At 43.6% G+C, this 21,060-nt stretch overlaps 1 protein-coding gene across 6 annotated transcripts in view; it reads right to left on the reverse strand.

Annotated features, from left to right (window-relative positions):
• CFAP54 (cilia and flagella associated protein 54) overlaps positions 1-21,060 on the reverse strand; it is a 752,512-nt gene that overhangs the window by 166,136 nt on the left and 565,316 nt on the right. For all 6 annotated transcript variants that reach the window (XM_069764454.1, XM_069764457.1, XM_069764455.1 and 3 more), the window contains 3 exons: positions 20,270-20,356; positions 10,404-10,526; positions 10,227-10,280 (listed from right to left, as the gene is read on the reverse strand). In XM_069764454.1, coding sequence (XP_069620555.1) covers positions 10,227-10,280; positions 10,404-10,526; positions 20,270-20,356 — 264 coding nt within the window. The remainder of the gene's footprint in view (positions 1-10,226; positions 10,281-10,403; positions 10,527-20,269; positions 20,357-21,060) is intronic.

A 21,060-nucleotide genomic window follows, 5' to 3' on the forward strand; every position in this document is an offset into this window, starting at 1 on the left:
CATCTAAAAAATTGCAGAATGCATGTTAGGCACCGGGATTCTCCTTCTGCACAGGATGGATGCCAAGCCTTGTCTTCTGCGGTCTTCCATTGCAGTCTCAACCACAGTGAATGCTGCTGAGCAAAGACATCGGTCTCAGCGTCTTGCTCAGACTCGGGCTGTGCGCTTGGTTACTGCTGCCTCTCCAGGTTCAGCTATAGTAACTTGCAATACTCAGCAGCGAGCAGTTCAGGTTTCGCTCAACTGAGCATGCTCCTGGGTCGAGTTTCAGAGTTTTAGATTCACAGGGCAGAGACCGTCTGGATGTTCCTTACAACTGCAGTGATACCGCGATCCCTTCTTGCGGCTGGATTCGGGCTGCTGCTTTTACAGCCCACTTTTATCAGCCTTCTTGGGTTTTGCTTGGGTAGCTGCCTGGACAGGTTGAGGAACAGGCGGGTTTTGGATTGACTTGGTCTGACGTGGCGGTTTCTTAGGGAGATTCGCTCGTCTGGACCGCCTCTGGGATCTAGTGAGGGAAGACTTTGCAGGAGGAGCTGGCTTAGGCGCTTTGAAGGCTTTAAGAAAGACCATTAGGAAGGCTTCAAGGTTCGAGAGGATAGGATCCCTTGCTTCCCAGAGGGGGTTAACCCAACTCAACGCATCTCCTGCTAGGTAGGACATAAGAAATCCCACCTTGGCCCGATCAGAGGTGAATTCGGCAGCATTCTCTTCGATATACAGCAAGCTAAGCTCCAGGAACTCCATGCACTCCTCTGGATCCCCATAAAATCTTGGTGGAGGCTTCGGAAGGAGTTTTTCATAAGCTGCAAGCTGATTATACATCTCATCAGAGACTATGAATTGATCTACTGCAGAGACAGTCTGGAATTCTGATCGGGTAAAAACTTTTTTCGTTCGCCTATGCTGGCAAGAAGAAAGTTCATCTTGCTCCGAGAGCGACGGCTCATGGGACTCAGCGGTGACCACGTCCTGAGCTCACGCCCAGACTGGTTGGCGCAGGCGTCCGGGGGTGTGGCCCCACTTGACCACTGACCAGATTACCCTGGAAGGGGAGTAACTAAGTAGCTTCCTAGGTGTTCGCTGGAGCCTCTGATGGTGAGGTCAGACTAGTGCGGCAGGTAGCTACCAGGTACCACACCAGGGTGGTGTCTGGCTGTGGATGTTGATCCCACCGGGGGACAGGACACAGGCAGGCACAGCTGTGACACAGGCAGGCAGGCGGGCACGGCTGGCACTTTTGCAGGTCAGATGGACAGGGCTGATACTCTAGTAGGAACTGGCATACAGGCAGGTGTATGGAAACAGATAAGAACCTGTTCAGACAGGAGGGTATATGTGAACAGGTAGGGACCTATTCGGACTGGTGAATATAAAGAAACAGGTAGAGACCTGTGTGGCAAGCTGCAGAACGGAGATAGAGCAAGACCGCAAGAGCGGATGCAAAGCAGAACCACAGGAGGCGGAGCCAACAGCAGGAGGCGGAGCCAAGAACAGAAACGCAGGAGGCAGAGCCAAGAGCAGGAAGCAGAGCCAAGAACAGAAACGCAGCTAAGAGCAGAGAAGAAGACAGAGCTAAGAGCAGAGAAGAGGAAGGCGGAGCTAAGAGCAAAGGAGAAGGCAGAGAAGGAGAAGGCGGAACTAAGGATGGAGCAGCTGGAAGCGGAGCCAAGGACAGAGATGCTGGAGGCGGAGCCAAGAGCAGAACCGCAGGAGGCAATGCCAAGACCCAGAAGGCGCAGAGCCACAGGTTGTGGCGAGCAGAGCAGAGAAGCACAGAGCCACGGGTTGTGGTGAGCAGAGCAGAGAGGTGCAGAGCCACTGGTGAGTTGATGTATCAGGCAGGTGGGGAATGGAAGGCCATGCAGTGATGCTGGCAGGGTTGTAACATGCTGTTTTACGTTTTTTTTCATTTTGGTTTTATGCTCACTGATTGGAAGACAGAGTCTGAAAAGATGGTATTTGTACAGTGGGTAAAAGTATAGATTTGCACCAACCCCAGAATGTATTTACAGGTGCTTCTCACAAAAATTAAAATATAATCAAAAAGTTAATTTATTTCAGGTCTTCAAAACAAAAAGTGAAACGTATATATTATATAGAGTCATTACAAACAGAGTGATCTATTTCAAGTGTTTATTTCTGTCAACTGTCCAGTTCTTATTCTCCTTGACCCAGGTAAGATGCTTCTGGCATTGTCTATTGATCATGGAGTGGCATGACACAAGGAATGCGACACTTGTAGCCGATGTCCTGGATACGTCTGTGTTGTGGCTCCTGAAGCAATGAGTCCAGCAGCAGCCCACTCCTTGTGAATCTCCCCCAAATTTTTGAATGGCTTTTTCTTATCAATCCTTTCAAGGCTGCGGTTATCCCGGTTGCTGTGCACCTTTTTCTACCACACATTTTCCTTCCACTCAACTTTCCATTAATATGCTTGGATACAGCACTCTGAACAGCCAGCTTCTTTAGCAATGACCTTTTGTGGATTACCCTCTTGTGGAGTGTGTCAAGGACTGCCTTCTGGACATCTGTCAAGTCAGCAGTCTTCCCCATGATTGCGTAACCTACTGAAACAGACTAAGGGACCTTTTAAACACTTAGGAAGCCTTTGCAGGTGTTTTTGTTAATTATTTTAATTTAGTGAGATAATGACTTTTGGGTTTTCATTGGCTGAAAGCCATAATCATCAACATTAAGAGAAATAAACACTTGAAATAGATCACTCTGTTTGTAATGACTCTATATAATATATGAGTTTCACTTTTTGTATTGAAGATCTGAAATAAATTAACTTTTTAATGATATTCTAATTTTGTGAGAAGCACCTGTACAGTCATGGCCAGAAGTTTTGAGAATGACACCAAAATTATATTTTCACATGATCTGCTGCCCTCTGGTTTTTATTAGTGTTTGTCTGATGTTTATATCACATACAGAAATATAATTGCAATCATATTATGAGTACCAATAGGTTATATTGACAGTTAGAATGAGTTAATGCAGCAAGTCAATATTTGCAGTGTTGACCCTTCTTCTTCAAGACCTCTGCAATTCTCCCTGGCATGCTCTCAATCAGCTTCTGGACCAAATCCTGACTGATAGCAGTCCACTCTTGCATAATCAATGCTTGCATTTTGACAGAATTTGTTGGTTTTTGTTTTTCCCCCGTCTCTTGATGATTGACCACAAGTTCTCAATGGGATTAAGATTTGGGGAGTTTCCAGGCCATGGACCCAAAATCTCTATGTTTTGTTCCATGAGCCATTTAGTTATCACCTTTGGTTTATGGCAAGGTGCTCCATCATGCTGGAAAAGGCATTGTTGGGCGCCAAACTGCTCTTGGACGGTTGGGAGAAGTTGCTCTTGGAGGACATTCTGGTACCATTCTTTATTCATGGCTGTGTTTTTAGGCAAGACTGTGAGTGAGCCGATTCCCTTGGCTGAGAAGCAACCCCACACATGAATGGTTTCAGGATGCTTTACAGTTGGCATGAGACAAGACTGGTGGTATCGCTCACCTCTTCTTCTCCAAATAAGCTGTTTTCCAGATGTCCCAAACAATCGAAAAGGGGATTCATCAGAGAAAATGACTTTGCCCCAGTCCTCAGCAGTCCACTCCCTGTACATTTTGCAGAATATCAGTCGGTCCCTGATGTTTTTTCTGGAGAGAAGTGGCTTCTTTGCTGCCCTCCTTGAAACCAGGCCTTGCTCAAAGAGTCTCCGCCTCACAGTGCGTGCTGTTGTGAATTCTGTGGCTGAGTTCACTTCTGTGGTCACAAGTGGTATTGCAGTCTCTGGGCTTCCTCCCTCAGGTGTTTTGGTGAGCTCGTTGGCTGCCTTGCTATTTAGCTCCACCTGAGTCTGTCTTCCTTGCTCCTTGTCAATGTTCCAGTGTTGGATCTGAGCTACTGCATCTTTCCTTGGGCCTGCTGCTCTGCTAGATAAGTGCTTCTAGTTTGTTTTCTGTTTTTTCTGTCCAGCTTGCTATTAACTTTTGCTGGAAGCTCTGAGAAGCAAAGGGGTGCACCGCCGTGCTGTTAGTTCGGCACGGTGGGTCTTTTTGCCCCTTTGCGTGGTTTTCGTTTTAGGGTTTTTTGTAGACTGCATAGTTCTCTTTGCTATCCTCGCTCTGTCTAGAATATCGGGCCTCACTTTGCTGAATCTATTTCATTCCTACGTTTGTCTTTTCATCTTGCTAACAGTCATTATATGTGGGGGGCTGCCTATTCCTTTGGGGTATTTCTCTGAGGTAAGTCAGGCTTGTATTTCTATCTTCAGGCTAGTCAGCTCCTCAGGCGGTGCCGAGTTGCATAGGTAGTGATAGGCGCAATCCACTGCTGCTTATAGTTGTGTGAGGATAGATCAGGTACTGCAGTCTACAGAGATTCCACGTCTCAGAGCTCGTCCTATTGTTTTTGGTTATTGCCAGATCTCTGTATGTGCGCTGATTACTGCACGCTGTGTTGCCTGATTGCCAGCCATAACAGTACAAGGAGCCACACCAATGATTCCCAATAGAGGGAAAAAAGAAATCCTGACATCATTTTTTTTTCTTAGCTCTGTCTTCAGTCTTTTTTTTCCCCTAGACATTAGAGTGCTTTAGGACACAGCTGTGGACATGGATATTCAGGCTCTGTGCTCCTCAATGGATAATCTCGTTGTAAATGTACAAAAGATTCAAGATACTATTGATCAGAAATCGATGCTAGAACCAAGAATTCCGATTCCTGATTTGTTTTTTGGTGACAGAACTAAGTTCCTGAGCTTCAGAAATAATTGTAAGCTATTTTTGGCCTTGAAACCTCATTCTTCTGGTAATCCTATTCAACAGGTTTTGATTATTATTTCTTTTTTGCGCGGCGACCCTCAGGACTGGGCATTTTCTCTTGCGCCAGGAGATTCTGCATTGAGTAATGTTGATGCATTTTTCCAGGCGCTGGGATTGCTTTACGATGAGCCTAATTCAGTGGATCAGGCTGAGAAAAATCTGCTGGCTTTATGCCAGGGTCAGGATGATGTAGAAGTATATTGTCAGAAATTTAGGAAGTGGTCAGTACTCACTCTGTGGAATGAATCTGCACTAGCGGCTTTGTTCAGAAAGGGTCTCTCTGAAGCTCTTAAGGATGTAATGGTGGGATTTCCTATGCCTGCTGGTTTGAATGAGTCTATGTCCTTGGCCATTCAGATCGGTCGTCGCTTGCGCGAGCGTAAATCTGTGCACCATCTGGCGGTATTGTCTGAGAGTAAACCTGAGCCTATGCGGTGCGACAGGACTATGACTAAAGTAGAACGGCAAGAACACAGACGTCTGAACAGACTGTGTTTCTATTGTGGTGATTCTACTCATGCTATTTCTAATTGTCCTAAACGCACTAGGCGGTTTGATAGCTCTGCCGTTATTGGTACTGTACAGTCCAAATTCCTTTTGTCCATTACCTTAATGTGCTCTTTGTCATCGTATTCTGTCATGGCGTTTGTGGATTCAGGCGCTGCCCTGAATCTGATGGATTTGGATTATGCTAAACGTTGTGGATTTTTCTTGGAGCCTTTACGGTGTCCTATTCCGTTGAGAGGAATTGATGCTACACCTTTGGCCAAGAATAAGCCTCAGTACTGGGCCCAGCTGACCATGTGCATGGCTCCTGCACATCAGGAAGTTATTCGCTTTCTGGTACTGCATAATTTGCATGATGTGGTCGTGTTGGGGTTGCCATGGCTACAAACCCATAATCCAGTATTGGATTGGAACTCTATGTCGGTAACCAGCTGGGGTTGTCAGGGAGTACATGGTGATGTTCCATTTTTGTCTATTTCGTCATCCATTCCTTCTGACATCCCAGAGTTCTTGTCGGACTTTCAGGATGTATTTAAAGAGTCCAAATCTGATGCCCTACCTCCGCATAGGAATTGTGATTGTGCTATCGATTTGATTCCTGGTAGTAAATTCCCTAAGGGTCGTTTATTTAATTTGTCCGTACCTGAACACACCGCTATGCGCAGTTATGTGAAGGAGTCCCTGGAGAAGGGACATATTCGCCCATCGTCGTCACCATTGGGAGCAGGGTTCTTTTTTGTAGCCAAGAAGGATGGTTCGCTAAGACCGTGTATTGATTACCGCCTTCTTAATAAGATCACTGTTAAGTTTCAGTATCCCTTGCCATTGATATCTGACTTGTTTGCTCGGATTAAGGGGGCTAGTTGGTTTACTAAGATTGATCTTCGTGGTGCGTATAATCTGGTGAGAATCAGGCAGGGAGATGAATGGAAAACGGCATTTAATACGTCCGAGGGTCATTTTGAGTATCTGGTGATGCCGTTTGGACTTGCCAATGCTCCATCTGTTTTTCAGTCTTTTATGCATGACATTTTCCGTGAGTATCTGGATAAATTCTTGATTGTTTACTTGGATGACATTTTGATCTTCTCAGATGATTGGGAGTCTCATGTGAAGCAAGTCAGAATGGTTTTCCAGGTACTGCGTGCTAATTCCTTGTTCGTGAAGGGATCAAAGTGTCTCTTCGGTGTGCAGAAAGTTTCATTTTTGGGGTTCATCTTTTCCCCTTCTACTATCGAGATGGATCCGGTTAAGGTTCAGGCCATCCAGGATTGGACTCAGCCGACATCTCTAAAAAGTCTGCAGAAATTCCTGGGCTTTGCTAATTTTTATCGTCGCTTCATCTGTAATTTTTCTAGCATTGCCAGACCATTGACCGATTTGACCAAGAAGGGTGCTGATTTGGTTAATTGGTCTTTTGCTGCCGTGGAAGCTTTTCAGGAGTTGAAGCGTCGTTTTTGCTGTGCCCCTGTGTTGTGTCAACCTGATGTTTCTCTTCCGTTCCAGGTCGAGGTTGATGCTTCTGAGATTGGTGCAGGGGCGGTTTTGTCACAGAGAGGTTCTGGTTGCTCAGTGTTCAAACCATGTGCTTTCTTTTCCAGGAAATTTTCTGCTGCTGAGCGTAATTATGATGTGGGCAACCGAGAGTTGCTGGCCATGAAGTGGGCATTCGAGGAGTGGCGTCATTGGCTTGAGGGTGCTAAGCATCGCGTGGTGGTTTTGACTGATCATAAGAACCTTACTTATCTTGAGTCTGCCAAGCGCTTGAATCCTAGACAGGCCCGTTGGTCGTTATTTTTTGCTCGTTTTGATTTTGTGATTTCATACCTTCCGGGCTCTAAAAATGTGAAGGCGGATGCTCTGTCTAGGAGTTTTGTGCCCGACTCTCCGGGGTTATCTGAGCCGGCGAGTATCCTCAAGGAAGGAGTCATTGTGTCTGCCATCTCCCCTGATTTGCGGAGAGTGTTGCAGAAATTTCAGGCTAATAAACCTGATCGTTGTCCGGCCGAGAAACTGTTCGTCCCTGATAGGTGGACTAGTAAAGTTATCTCTGAACTTCATTGTTCGGTGCTGGCCGGTCATCCAGGAATCTTTGGTACCAGGGAGTTGGTTGCTAGATCCTTCTGGTGGCCATCTCTGTCACGGGATGTGCGTGCTTTTGTGCAGTCCTGTGGAATTTGTGCTAGGGCTAAGCCCTGCTGTTCACGTGCCAGTGGGTTGCTTTTGCCCTTGCCGGTCCCGAAGAGGCCTTGGACACATATTTCGATGGATTTCATTTCTGACCTTCCCGTTTCTCAAAAAATGTCGGTCATTTGGGTGGTCTGTGATCGCTTTTCTAAAATGGTCCATCTGGTGCCCTTGGTTAAATTGCCTTCCTCCTCTGATTTGGTGCCTTTGTTCTTCCAGCATGTGGTTCGTTTACATGGCATTCCTGAGAATATTGTTTCTGACAGAGGTTCCCAGTTTGTCTCGAGGTTCTGGCGAGCCTTTTGTGGTAGGATGGGCATTGACCTATCTTTCTCCTCGGCCTTCCATCCTCAGACTAATGGCCAGACCGAACGAACCAATCAGACCTTGGAAACATATCTGAGATGTTTTGTTTCCGCTGACCAGGATGATTGGGTGTCATTTTTGCCGTTGGCTGAGTTCGCCCTTAATAATCGGGCCAGCTCGGCTACCTTGGTCTCTCCATTTTTCTGCAATTCTGGGTTCCATCCTCGTTTCTCTTCAGGACAGGTTGAGTCTTCGGACTGTCCTGGTGTGGATTCTGTGGTGGACAGGTTGCAGCAGATCTGGACTCAGGTAGTGGACAATTTGACCTTGTCCCAGGAGAAGGCTCAGCTTTTCGCTAATCGCAGACGCCGTGTGGGACCCCGACTTCGTGTTGGGGATCTGGTTTGGTTATCTTCTCGTCATATTCCTATGAAGGTTTCCTCTCCTAAATTTAAACCTCGTTTTATTGGTCCGTATAGGATTTCTGAGATTCTCAATCCGGTGTCTTTTCGTCTGATCCTCCCAGACTCCTTTTCCATACATAATGTATTCCATAGGTCGTTGTTGAGGAGATACGTGGCACCTATGGTTCCATCTGTGGAGCCTCCTGCCCCTGTTTTGGTGGAGGGGGAATTGGAGTATATTGTGGAGAAGATTTTGGATTCTCGTGTCTCTAGACGGAAACTCCAGTATCTGGTCAAATGGAAGGGTTATGCTCAGGAAGATAATTCCTGGGTTTTTGCCTCTGATGTCCATGCCCCAGATCTTGTTCGTGCCTTTCATGTGGCTCATCCTGGTCGGCCTGGGGGTTCTGGTGAGGGTTCGGTGACCCCTCCTCAAGGGGGGGGTACTGTTGTGAATTCTGTGGCTGAGTTCACTTCTGTGGTCACAAGTGGTATTGCAGTCTCTGGGCTTCCTCCCTCAGGTGTTTTGGTGAGCTCGTTGGCTGCCTTGCTATTTAGCTCCACCTGAGTCTGTCTTCCTTGCTCCTTGTCAATGTTCCAGTGTTGGATCTGAGCTACTGCATCTTTCCTTGGGCCTGCTGCTCTGCTAGATAAGTGCTTCTAGTTTGTTTTCTGTTTTTTCTGTCCAGCTTGCTATTAACTTTTGCTGGAAGCTCTGAGAAGCAAAGGGGTGCACCGCCGTGCTGTTAGTTCGGCACGGTGGGTCTTTTTGCCCCTTTGCGTGGTTTTCGTTTTAGGGTTTTTTGTAGACTGCATAGTTCTCTTTGCTATCCTCGCTCTGTCTAGAATATCGGGCCTCACTTTGCTGAATCTATTTCATTCCTACGTTTGTCTTTTCATCTTGCTAACAGTCATTATATGTGGGGGGCTGCCTATTCCTTTGGGGTATTTCTCTGAGGTAAGTCAGGCTTGTATTTCTATCTTCAGGCTAGTCAGCTCCTCAGGCGGTGCCGAGTTGCATAGGTAGTGATAGGCGCAATCCACTGCTGCTTATAGTTGTGTGAGGATAGATCAGGTACTGCAGTCTACAGAGATTCCACGTCTCAGAGCTCGTCCTATTGTTTTTGGTTATTGCCAGATCTCTGTATGTGCGCTGATTACTGCACGCTGTGTTGCCTGATTGCCAGCCATAACAGCGTGCAGAAGCACTCACACCAGCCTGCTGCCATTCCTGAGCAAGCTCGGCACTGCTGGTAGTCCGATCCTGCAGCTGAAACAGTTTTAAGATGCGGTCCTGGCGCTTGCTGGTCTTTCTTGGGCGCCCTGGAGCCTATTTGACAACAATGGAAGCTCTCTCCTTGAAGTTCTTGATGATGCGATAGATTGTTGACTGAGGTGCAATCTTTGTAGCTGCGATACTCTTCCCTGTTAGGCCATTTTTGTGCAGTGCAATGATGGCTGCACGTGTTTCTTTAGAGATAACCATGGTTAACTGAAGAGAAACAATGATACCAAGCACCAGCCTCCTTTTAAAGTGTCCAGTGATGTCATTCTTACTCAATCATGACTGATTGATCGCCAGCCCTGTCCTCATCAACACCCACACCTGTGTTAATTGATCAATCACTAAAACGATGTTAGCTGCTCCTTTTAAGGCAGGACTGCAATGATGTTGAAATGTGTTTTGGGGGTTAAAGTTCATTTTCTGGGCAAATATTGACTTTGCAAGTACAGTAATTGTTGTTAAGCTGATCACTCTGACATTCAGGAGTATATGCAAATTGCCATTAGAAAAAATGAAGCAGTAGACTTTGGAAAAATTAATATTTGTCTCATTCTCAAAACTTTTGGCCATGACTGTATATTAGTCTTTTTTCGTTAAACTGAAACTCATTTATACACATACAGTATTATAAAGTTTTTATACGAGTCCCTTGATTGTAGCTATAAGATAATACTAAAAGAAAGCATGCTAAACATGTTGGTCTTACCTCTAAATTTTCACTGGAGATGAGTGTGTTTGATGATAAGAATTTTATGGTTGCCTGAAATAAAATAATACAGATAAAATCCACCATATTCAATATCGTCATTTTAACCTAATATCTATCTAGTGAAAACTAAATAATGCTTTGCAACCTCCCAAAAGTACAGAATGACTGCTTTACCGGAACTTTGCCAGTTGTTGAAAATCCCTCATGCGGCCTTCTTGGAATTCTTTGTCCACTATTTAGGAGGAAAAACTCCTGGAAAGCTTCAGAAAACAGGTGCAGCTCTATGAGGACTCTAACCTTAAAAGACACAGTGCAATAAAATAATTACAAAGAAAATAAAAAGGAGCCTCTACCAATTTAACATTGTCCAAATGGCTTTTCTCAAATTTGAGCCTGAGATTGCATTAAAGCATTGTGATTTTTTGCCACAAGTGTAATAGTACTGTAATGTTTTAGCCATGATACTAACATTTTTTTGTAAAATAATTCCCTTTATGACATTAGTGCAGAAAAAAGAATTGCAGCCACAATGTATGAATGAAGCTAAATGACCTGGGTTCCAAACAGCATTATTTCAGTAGGCATTATGTGATCTTAATTCCTTGAGATAATGAATGTGATGCCAGCCCTGACCTGTATGTAGTACATAGTATATGAGCAGAACATGTTACTAAACTTTGCAGATTACACTTAATACACAACGTTGGCCACAAATGAGTAGAAAAATGAAAACAAAAAAAAAAGGGATTGTAGCGGTAGCATCCTCAAATAAAAACTGGAGAGTCAGAAACACTGAATATTTACTTTTAGTGTTAAGCCCTTCCCGCCGCGGCCCTTTTTCGTTTTTGTGTTTTCGTTTTTCGCTCCCCTCCTTCCCAGAGCCATAACTTTTTTATTTTTCCGTCAATATAGTCATGTGAGGGCTTATTTTTTGCGGGACGAGATGTACTTTTGAACTACACCATTGGTTTTACCATGTCTTGTATTAGAAAATGGGAAAAAAATTCCAAGTGTGGTGAAACTGCAAAAAAAGTGCAATCCCACACTGGTTTTTTGTTTGGCTTTTTTGCTACCTTCACTAAATGCTAAAACTGACCAGATATTATGATTCCCCAGGTCATTACGAGTTCATAGACACCAAACATGTCTAGGTTATTTTTTATCTAAGTGGTGAAAAAAAATTCAAAACTTTGCTAAAAAAAAAAAAAAAAAAGCGTCATTTTCCGATACCCATAGCGTCTCCACTTTTCGTGATCTGGGGTTGGATGAGGGCTTATTTTATGCGTGTCGAGCTGGCGTTTTTAATTATACCACTTCTGTGCAGATACGTTGTTTTGATCGCCCGTTATTGCGAAAGGGGGGTGATTTAAACTTAACTCTGATCGTCTGTTCGTTTCCACTATACACTTGTACTGCTCCAGTCATTTTTGACTGGGCCTATTAAAATGCTGTTTTAGCTACAGTACTTAAAAAAATAAATTTTAATACCTTTTGCATTATTATACTGTATGTGAACATGGTTGGTCATTATAAAAAAAAAATATGTAAAAAACTCAAGGGGAAAAAAACTCTTCTTTTACAATATGCAATCTGGACAACATAATTTGTTTATTTTTAGAGGAAAAGAAGGGTAAATAACATACAGAGAAAAAAAATTGCACAGAACTGTACTGAAAGCCAATGTGTATGGTTTGTACTGAAAGCATGTGTAAATCTGCACCTAAAGCAACTGTTTACTTCAAAAACTATAGTAGATGCAATAAGTAGTCTCAAAAGAAATTATAACTCACTTCTTTTACTCACAAATGGCTGAAATTAGCATAAAATGCTATTTGGTCATTTTTGACCAGGTACAGTACAAGTGTAAAAAAAATTTGTGGCACAAAAACTGAACCAAAAAAAGAACACTAAAAAGTACCCTTAGAAAGAACCCCTCAAATTAGGAAAATAGAAGTAACGACAAGTTTCAGAACCGCATAATTAATTTTTTTTAAAATATCAAAGTTCGAAAACGGTCATTTTTGACCAAAGAGTACAGCAGGGTTTAAACTTTTATATTTTTTTTATTTTTTTCATATTTTTAAAAACATTTTTTTTTCACTTTTGCCATGCTTCAATAGCCTCCATGGGAGGCTAGAAGCTGGCACCACTCGATTGGCTCAGCTACATTAGCAGCGATCTGATGATCGCTGCTATGTAGCTGAATTGCAGGCTTGCTATGAGCGCCGACCACAGGGTGGCGCTCACAGCAGGCCGGCATCAGTAACCATAGAGGTCTCAAGGACCTCTATGGTTACCATCCTGATGCATCGCCGACCCCCGATCATGTGACGGGGTCGGCGATGTGCTCATTTCCAGCCGCGCGGCCGGAAGCAGTAGTTAAATGCCGCTGTCAGCGTTTGACAGCGGCATTTAACTAGTTAATAGTGGAGGGTGAATTGCGATTTCACCCGCCGCTATTTCGTGCAAAACAGCTGTCATGTCGCGACTTTGATGTGGGCTCACCGCCGAAGACCACATCAAAGGGGGAGATACGACATGCGCTGTACTAGTACGGCGCATGTCGTGAAGGGGTTAACAATGAATGGTGTGTCAAATAAAAGGCAATGTGTTTCTACACCGGAATGATGTTTTTTCAGCTCATGTCAGCTGTATGGTGGCAGCCAGTCCTAGTGACTTGGATCTTGTCTGACAGTTCTGTATTTTAATTGCTGTCCTAGGAGATCACTCAAGTGTCCCAAAATTTTTGGACACCTCACAGTAAGGCTGCCATCACACTAGCAGTATTTGGTCAGTATTTTACATCAGTATTTGTAAGCCAAAACCAGGAGTGGGTGATAAATACAGAAGTGGTGCATATGTTTCTATTATACTTTTCCTCTATTTGTTCCGCTCCTGGTTTTGGCTTACAAATACTGATGTAAAATACTGACCAAATACGGCTAGTGTGATGGCAGCCTACAGCTAGCAATATTAAAGACATCAAAGGGGGCAGAGAAGAAGGATCGGCCAGGAACTGGCTAGCAGCAGGTATGCGGATAATAGACAGATGCGGGATCAGGCACAAGCTGGTACAGGAACACAGAACTGCCACAGGTGCAGGTTCAAACAGATCAGAATCAGGAGTAGGCACTGACATAGTGGTTTGTGTAGACAGATATGGGATCAGGCACAAGCAGGATAGGTACAGGAACACGGAACTGCCACGGGTACGGGATCACAGGTGCAAGTTCAGACGGGTCAGGATCAGGAGTAGGCACTGGCAGAGCGGGTTTGGGTATAGGTACAGCAGGATGGACCTGAAAGGGTGCAGACTGGATGGTCTAGATCAGTTAAACGGGGCAGACTGGGTCAGATTCAGAGAGTACGAGTACAGGTACCTTACAACTAGGTAGCAGTATGCAAAAGAGGACTTGAACTCTAAAGAGCCAACTATTAGAAGTAGCGATGCTACGAGTTACAATCAACTAAGGATAAAAGCCAAATCAGAATCTCAATTTGCTATTGGCCCTTATCAGGGCAAAGTATAAGAACTGAGTTGGCTAGGTGAAGCGTCTAAGGGTTAAGGTTTCTCCTGGTGGAGAGTAACATACCAGCTCTGGCTTGTGAAGGTAAGGAGGTTTATTAGCCGTGCAATGATCCTTTGGGAAATTTATTATGCAAACTGCTTCTTCAGTAAGAAAGAGGACTTGAACTCTATCGCCACCTGTTGGAAGTAGGGATCCTACATGTCACAATCAGCCCTTTAACGAGTTTTGCAATATGACATAGGTATATGACTAGGTAGCAGGAAACTCACTAGTACAAACATTGCTAAGGCACCTCCCATTTGGGGAAGGTGCCTTAAATACCTAATGTCTCCCAGCCATTGCCCTAAGCCTTCTCCTATGAGACCTGTGTGTCGTGGAGGAGACAGAGATGGCAGGGACTGGAGCAGCATGGCAAGGTGAGTAAACACACTAGCGTCCCTGCTGAGAGGGGGAATGGGACACATGCAGGGGCATCAATGCTGTTCTAATATAGACATTCTGTCTATTGCGGAAGTTAGGATCTAATACTAGAGACAATGATTTCATTCAGCTTGTATTTTTTCATCACATTCCCAGTGGCTCAGAAGTTTAAATACACATGGTTTATATTTAGTGGCATTGTCTATAAATCGACGACATTTGGTGAAGGAGTTCAGTTAGATTTCCACAAGTTTTTTACTATAAGTTGGTGAAGTTTCCCCCTAGCACTACTGGTTTATAGGCTTCCTTGTTCGCCCACATGTTTTCAGTGTCGCCATAAGTTTTCTTGAGGTTTGCGCCTACTTGCTGAATGGTACTATAGCTGCATGATTACAACGTATTTAAACTTGCAGATTACCATCTGAATAGAAGGGCATTGCATCTTCAGGAGTTTGAAAATTACTCTCACAGGTGTATCAAACATGTGGAAGTCCACAATGATTTCTCTGATGCCTTGACTGAATTGTTTTGCCAAGCAATTAAGTAAATAATGCTTCAAATTCTGTACATCTCAAATGAACTCAAATTATGTGAAAAAAGAAAATGATCTCACCGTGCGGAAGTATTGCATGCCTGTTAGATCCCACAGAGTGCCATATCCAAAAAGCTGCTAACCCACAGAGAGGTCCACAAAAAGTAAGAAAGAGGAAGGCACCTCTGTTTAAAATTCTCCAAAGTTTATTTTCAAAGGATTAAGAATTCCACTTTTAGCACAAAAAACTCAATTTGTCAATTTGCCCATCAGAAGCTCCTAAAATCATGACATCATTTTTTTTAAATTTTCCTAACAATTTTAACCCCTTCAGCCCCAAGCCTGATTTAACCTTCATGACCAGGTCAAATTTTACAATTCTGACCAGTGTCACTTTATGTGGTAACTCTGGAACGCTTCAACGTCCCTTAGTGATTTTGTTGGTTTTTCATGACATGTTGTACTTTATGTTAGTAGTAAATTTAGGCTCATATTTCTTGTGTTTTTTTGTGAAAATATCGGCATTTGGCAAACATTTTGCAATTTTCAAACTTTCAATTTTTATATACTTTAACCAGTTAGGCTGGAGAACACAGTTAATAAATAACATTTAACAATTTCTAATTTTTCCAACAAAACCATTTTTTTAGGCACATCACGTTTGAAGTGACTTTGAGGAGTCTATTTGACCTAAATACCAAAAAGCGACACCATTTTAAAATCTGCAAATTTAATTTTCCCCACCAAATGTTCATTTAGCACCAAATTTGGCATTTTTCCAAGGGCAACAGGAGAAATTGAACCGATTTGTTGCATAATTTTTCCTGAGTACGCTGATACCCCAATATGTGGAGGACCATTAGACTTTTGCAGAACAAAAGTGGCAGGAATAAATAGCAGATGCCTTGTCGCGTTTGATGAGGCCTTGATGTGCCTAAACAGTGGAAAGCCCCACAAGTGAAACCATTTTTGACCTTAGACCTTTGAACCTGCAAGTGGTTAACATAATTTTATTAAGTTAAGCTGTAAAAAATTTTTAAAAAAAAAATCACATTTCTCCCACAAAAATGTTGCTTTAGCCTCAAATTGTTCATTTTCACAAGGATAACAGGAGAAAAAGTTTGCCAATATCCTATATGTGGTCAGAAACTACTTTTCAGTCACAGTGCAAAGCTCAGAAGGGAAAGATCGGCATATTGGAATTCAGATTTTGCTGGAATGATGTGTGAGCGTCATGTCACATTGGCCAAGGTCCTAAGGTGCCAGAACAGCAGAAATCCCAAAAGTAAACCCCCATAAGTAACCCCATTTTACAAACTACACACCTTCAATTCATTCATATAGGTGTGCAGTGAGCATATTAACACCACAGATGTGTAACAACATTTTAGATTACAGGGTGGTGAAGAAAGAATAATTACATTTTTACCAAAATGTTGTTTTAGCCCCCAAACTTTTTTTTCTAAAGGGGGAATAGGAGAAAATGGATCACATAATTTGTTGTGCAATTTCTCCTGAGTTCGCCAATATCCTATATGTGGTCGAAAACTACTTTTCAGGCACAGTGCAAAGCTGAGAAGGGAAGGAGCCATATTGAAACGCAGATTTCTATAGATTTTCTATCAGTGACCCCATTTTATAAACTGCGCCTCTCCGTGAATACATTGTCAGCCAGCCACACAAAAAACAAGCCCTCACAAAGCCCCATCAATGGAAAAATTAAAACATTGTGGGACACGGAAAATGGCAACACAATTTTTTTTTTCTTTAGAAAGTTTAGAATTTTTTTTACCACTTAACTTAAAAAAAAAAATTAAAAATAAAAATCTATGTAAGTTTAGTTTTGCCATAATCGTACTAACCTGGAAAATCATGCTCCCAGGAAAAAGGCCATTTTTCCCATATAAGTAGAAAAGTGAAAATGTTCCGGCTTTGATAAAAACAATCCTTTATTACTAATTGCTAAAAATGGATTGAGACTGAGCGGAAAATATAAAATAGTAAAAATGAAAAATTGCCCAGCCCTTAAAGGGGTTATCCAGGCCTACGGTATTGATGACCTAAATACATGATAGGTCAATAATATGAGATCAGTGGGGTCCGACATATGGCGCCCCCATTGATCAGCTGAATGGTTTTGTTCTGGTGTTGTCCAGATGTAAACACTTTGGTCGGAGTTGATAAGCGCAGTTCCAATCAAAGTGTAGGGGCTACTATCGGCTCCTGCAGCGCAGCTCCCATTCTTTTGCATAACATCTGTGCTGCAGTAGCACACTTTACTCGTAGCCCCACTCACGAGCGCCGCTCAAAGTGTTTCCACCAGGCTGATGCTGGAGCAAAAACAGCTCATCAGTGTGGATGCTAGGTGTTGGCCTTACTGCGATCTGTGATTGACGACCTATCATATAGGTCACCAATACTGTATGCCCAGACAACCTTGAAGGCTATATATAATCAGTTGATAATGGATCTGTGGAAAGTATAAATATGAGTTGTAATGACTTCAACTGTTCAGTACTGTAGCCTCACCCATATGACAGGGGCGGACATATCATTGGTGCAGTCTGTGATGCCACACAGGTGACCAAAAGGTAAGAAGACCACAACCACCTCCAAACCAGGTGGAATTTTGCATTATGAGGAGATATGGGACTGCAAAGGATCCATATACTGTTCTTTTACAGGGACCCAAGAAGTAAGGGGACACATCCACCTCACAGCAGGTGAATTTTGCATTATGAGGAGATATGGGACCGCAAATGATCCATATACTGTTCTTTTAAAGGGGCCCAAGAAGTAAGGGGACACATCCACCTCCACAGCAGGTGGAATTTTGCATTATGACAAGATATGGGACTGCAATGGACCGATATACTGTTCTTTTACAGGGACCCAAGAAGTAAGGGGACACATCCACCTCACAGCAGGTGAAATTCTGCATTATGAGGAGATATGGGACTGCAAAGGATCCATATACTGTTCTTTTACGGGGGTCCAAGAGGTAAGGGGACACATCCACCTCCACAGCAGGTGGAATTTTGCATTATGAGGAGATATGAGATGCAAAGGATCCATACATTGTTGTTTTACGGGGGCCCAAGAGCTAAGGGGACACATCCACCTCACAGCAGGTGAAATTCTGCATTATGAGGAGATATGGGACTGCAAAGGATCCATATACTGTTCTTTTACGGGGGTCCAAGAGGTAAGGGGACACATCCACCTCCACAGCAGGTGGAATTTTGCATTATGAGGAGATATGAGATGCAAAGGATCCATACATTGTTGTTTTACGGGGGCCCAAGAGCTAAGGGGACACATCCACCTCACAGCAGGTGAAATTCTGCATTATGAGGAGATATGGGACTGCAAAGGATCCATATACTGTTCTTTTACGGGGGTCCAAGAGGTAAGGGGACACATCCACCTCCACAGCAGGTGGAATTTTGCATTATGAGGAGATATGGGATGCAAAGGATCCATACATTGTTGTTTTACGGGGGCCCAAGAGCTAAGGGGACACATCCATCTCCACAGTAGGTGGAATTTTGCATTATGAGGAGATATGGGACTGTAAAGGATCCATATACTGTTCTTTTACAGGGGCCCAGGAAGTAAGGGGACACATCCACCTCACAGCAGGTGGAATTTTGCATTATGAGGAGATATGGGATGCAAAGGATCCATACATTGTTGTTTTACGGGGGCCCAAGAAGTAAGGGGACACATCCACCTCACAGCAGGTGAATTTTGCATTATGAGGAGATATGGGACTGTAAAGGATCCATATACTGTTCTTTTACAGGGGCCCAAGAAGTAAGGGGACACATCCACCTCACAGCAGGTGAATTTTGCATTATGAGGAGATATGGGACCGCAAATGATCCATATACTGTTCTTTTAAAGGGGCCCAAGAAGTAAGGGGACACATCCACCTCCACAGCAGGTGGAATTTTGCATTATGACAAGATATGGGACTGCAATGGACCGATATACTGTTCTTTTACAGGGACCCAAGAAGTAAGGGGACACATCCACCTCACAGCAGGTGAAATTCTGCATTATGAGGAGATATGGGACTGCAAAGGATCCATATACTGTTCTTTTACGGGGGTCCAAGAGGTAAGGGGACACATCCACCTCCACAGCAGGTGGAATTTTGCATTATGAGGAGATATGAGATGCAAAGGATCCATACATTGTTGTTTTACGGGGGCCCAAGAGCTAAGGGGACACATCCACCTCACAGCAGGTGAAATTCTGCATTATGAGGAGATATGGGACTGCAAAGGATCCATATACTGTTCTTTTACGGGGGTCCAAGAGGTAAGGGGACACATCCACCTCCACAGCAGGTGGAATTTTGCATTATGAGGAGATATGAGATGCAAAGGATCCATACATTGTTGTTTTACGGGGGCCCAAGAGCTAAGGGGACACATCCACCTCACAGCAGGTGAAATTCTGCATTATGAGGAGATATGGGACTGCAAAGGATCCATATACTGTTCTTTTACGGGGGTCCAAGAGGTAAGGGGACACATCCACCTCCACAGCAGGTGGAATTTTGCATTATGAGGAGATATGGGATGCAAAGGATCCATACATTGTTGTTTTACGGGGGCCCAAGAGCTAAGGGGACACATCCATCTCCACAGCAGGTGGAATTTTGCATTATGAGGAGATATGGGACTGTAAAGGATCCATATACTGTTCTTTTACAGGGGCCCAGGAAGTAAGGGGACACATCCACCTCACAGCAGGTGGAATTTTGCATTATGAGGAGATATGGGATGCAAAGGATCCATACATTGTTGTTTTACGGGGGCCCAAGAAGTAAGGGGACACATCCACCTCACAGCAGGTGAATTTTGCATTATGAGGAGATATGGGACTGTAAAGGATCCATATACTGTTCTTTTACAGGGGCCCAAGAAGTAAGGGGACACATCCACCTCACAGCAGGTGGAATTTTGCATTATGAGGAGATATGGGACTGCAAAGGGCTCATACATTGTTCTTGCACAGGGGTCCTTTTCTGTCTATGTCTCCCTGTAAGTGAAAAACATCAATATTCTTGCTACCAATGTCAGAGTTAATTTCCACAAGGACACAATTAAAAAGTAATACTCCACACTATACTAACCAGGCATTAGTTACATAGGAAAATCGGTGATAAGGGTTTCCCTTTAATTCTGCAGCATCTCTAAATTAGCAAAAATGGAACTAGTAGGGAATGAAGGGCATTTCCGGATACTGAAAGTTGTGGAAAAACAGTGTAGCTCATAGCTAGCAAGTATTTGGCTGTGTTTTCTAAAAATCAATATCCAAAAGACAAAGCGTTAATTTGTTGCGGCCAGTCCTACAGTTTCCTCTGCAGTCATGGCACTTGTAGCTGCGATCTTTACTGTAGCCAATGCCTATACTAGTGTCAATGCGAGAAAAGAATGACAAAAGACGGCCTACAAACAAATCAATTGCTGGCCAGATAATGTCTGTCTGTGTAATACATTTACTGCTGTCATCTGTTTATCTCGGTGTCAGTAAGCTTCATTTACCTTTAGGAGCCTTCCCTCCACACTTCTCACAGGGTCACGGCAAACAGTGCTGACAACATACTGGTACAATGTAAGTAATGGCAGAACCTGTGAAAACACATTCATTACAAGGTGGGGACATTACATAACGCTATTTGTAAGGGCGGCTGGCAATGTTATTAGGTAAAAATAGTCACCAACATTTTGACACAACGGAACTTTCCAAAATGTCATTGCATACAAATTTTGAGAAATGTTATGTTACTATGCATTTACGTGACCCCGTTAGGGTTAATCTGTAGAGGTCACTGTGTTGGTATCTCTTGCCAAATGTCTGGCTTTTTAGTGATCATGGTGGTATGATGCCCGTAGCATCAGTTCAATCAAGGGTTGTCGCCTATCCTTCACACAGCCCTGGGAGCAGTCAAGATAACAGGGCCCTAATCTTGGCCCATTATTGATTTCCAGAACGAGAGGACTCTTAGAGGGAATCTGTCACGAGGTTTTTGCTACCTCATCTGGGACCAGCATAATGTAGGGACAGAGACCCTGATTCCAGCGATGTATCACTTAGTTTACTGGGTGGAGCAGTTGTAATACAATGAGATTTTAAATGTAGCATGCAGCAGAGCTCAGAAAGCTAATCTCAGCCACAACACAGCTCTCTGCGTACACTGTATATTAACACACAGCTGATCGGGGGCGTGGTTGGATCAGGATGCTCAAGGGCAGCTAATCTGGGCAGTGATATTCTCCTGCTGATAAAACACTCATTATAGGACACAGCCTAATAAGTGACACATGGCTAAAAT

Source organism: Ranitomeya imitator, chromosome 4 (assembly GCF_032444005.1).
Source record: "Ranitomeya imitator isolate aRanImi1 chromosome 4, aRanImi1.pri, whole genome shotgun sequence".
Taxonomy (NCBI): Eukaryota; Metazoa; Chordata; class Amphibia; order Anura; family Dendrobatidae; genus Ranitomeya; species Ranitomeya imitator.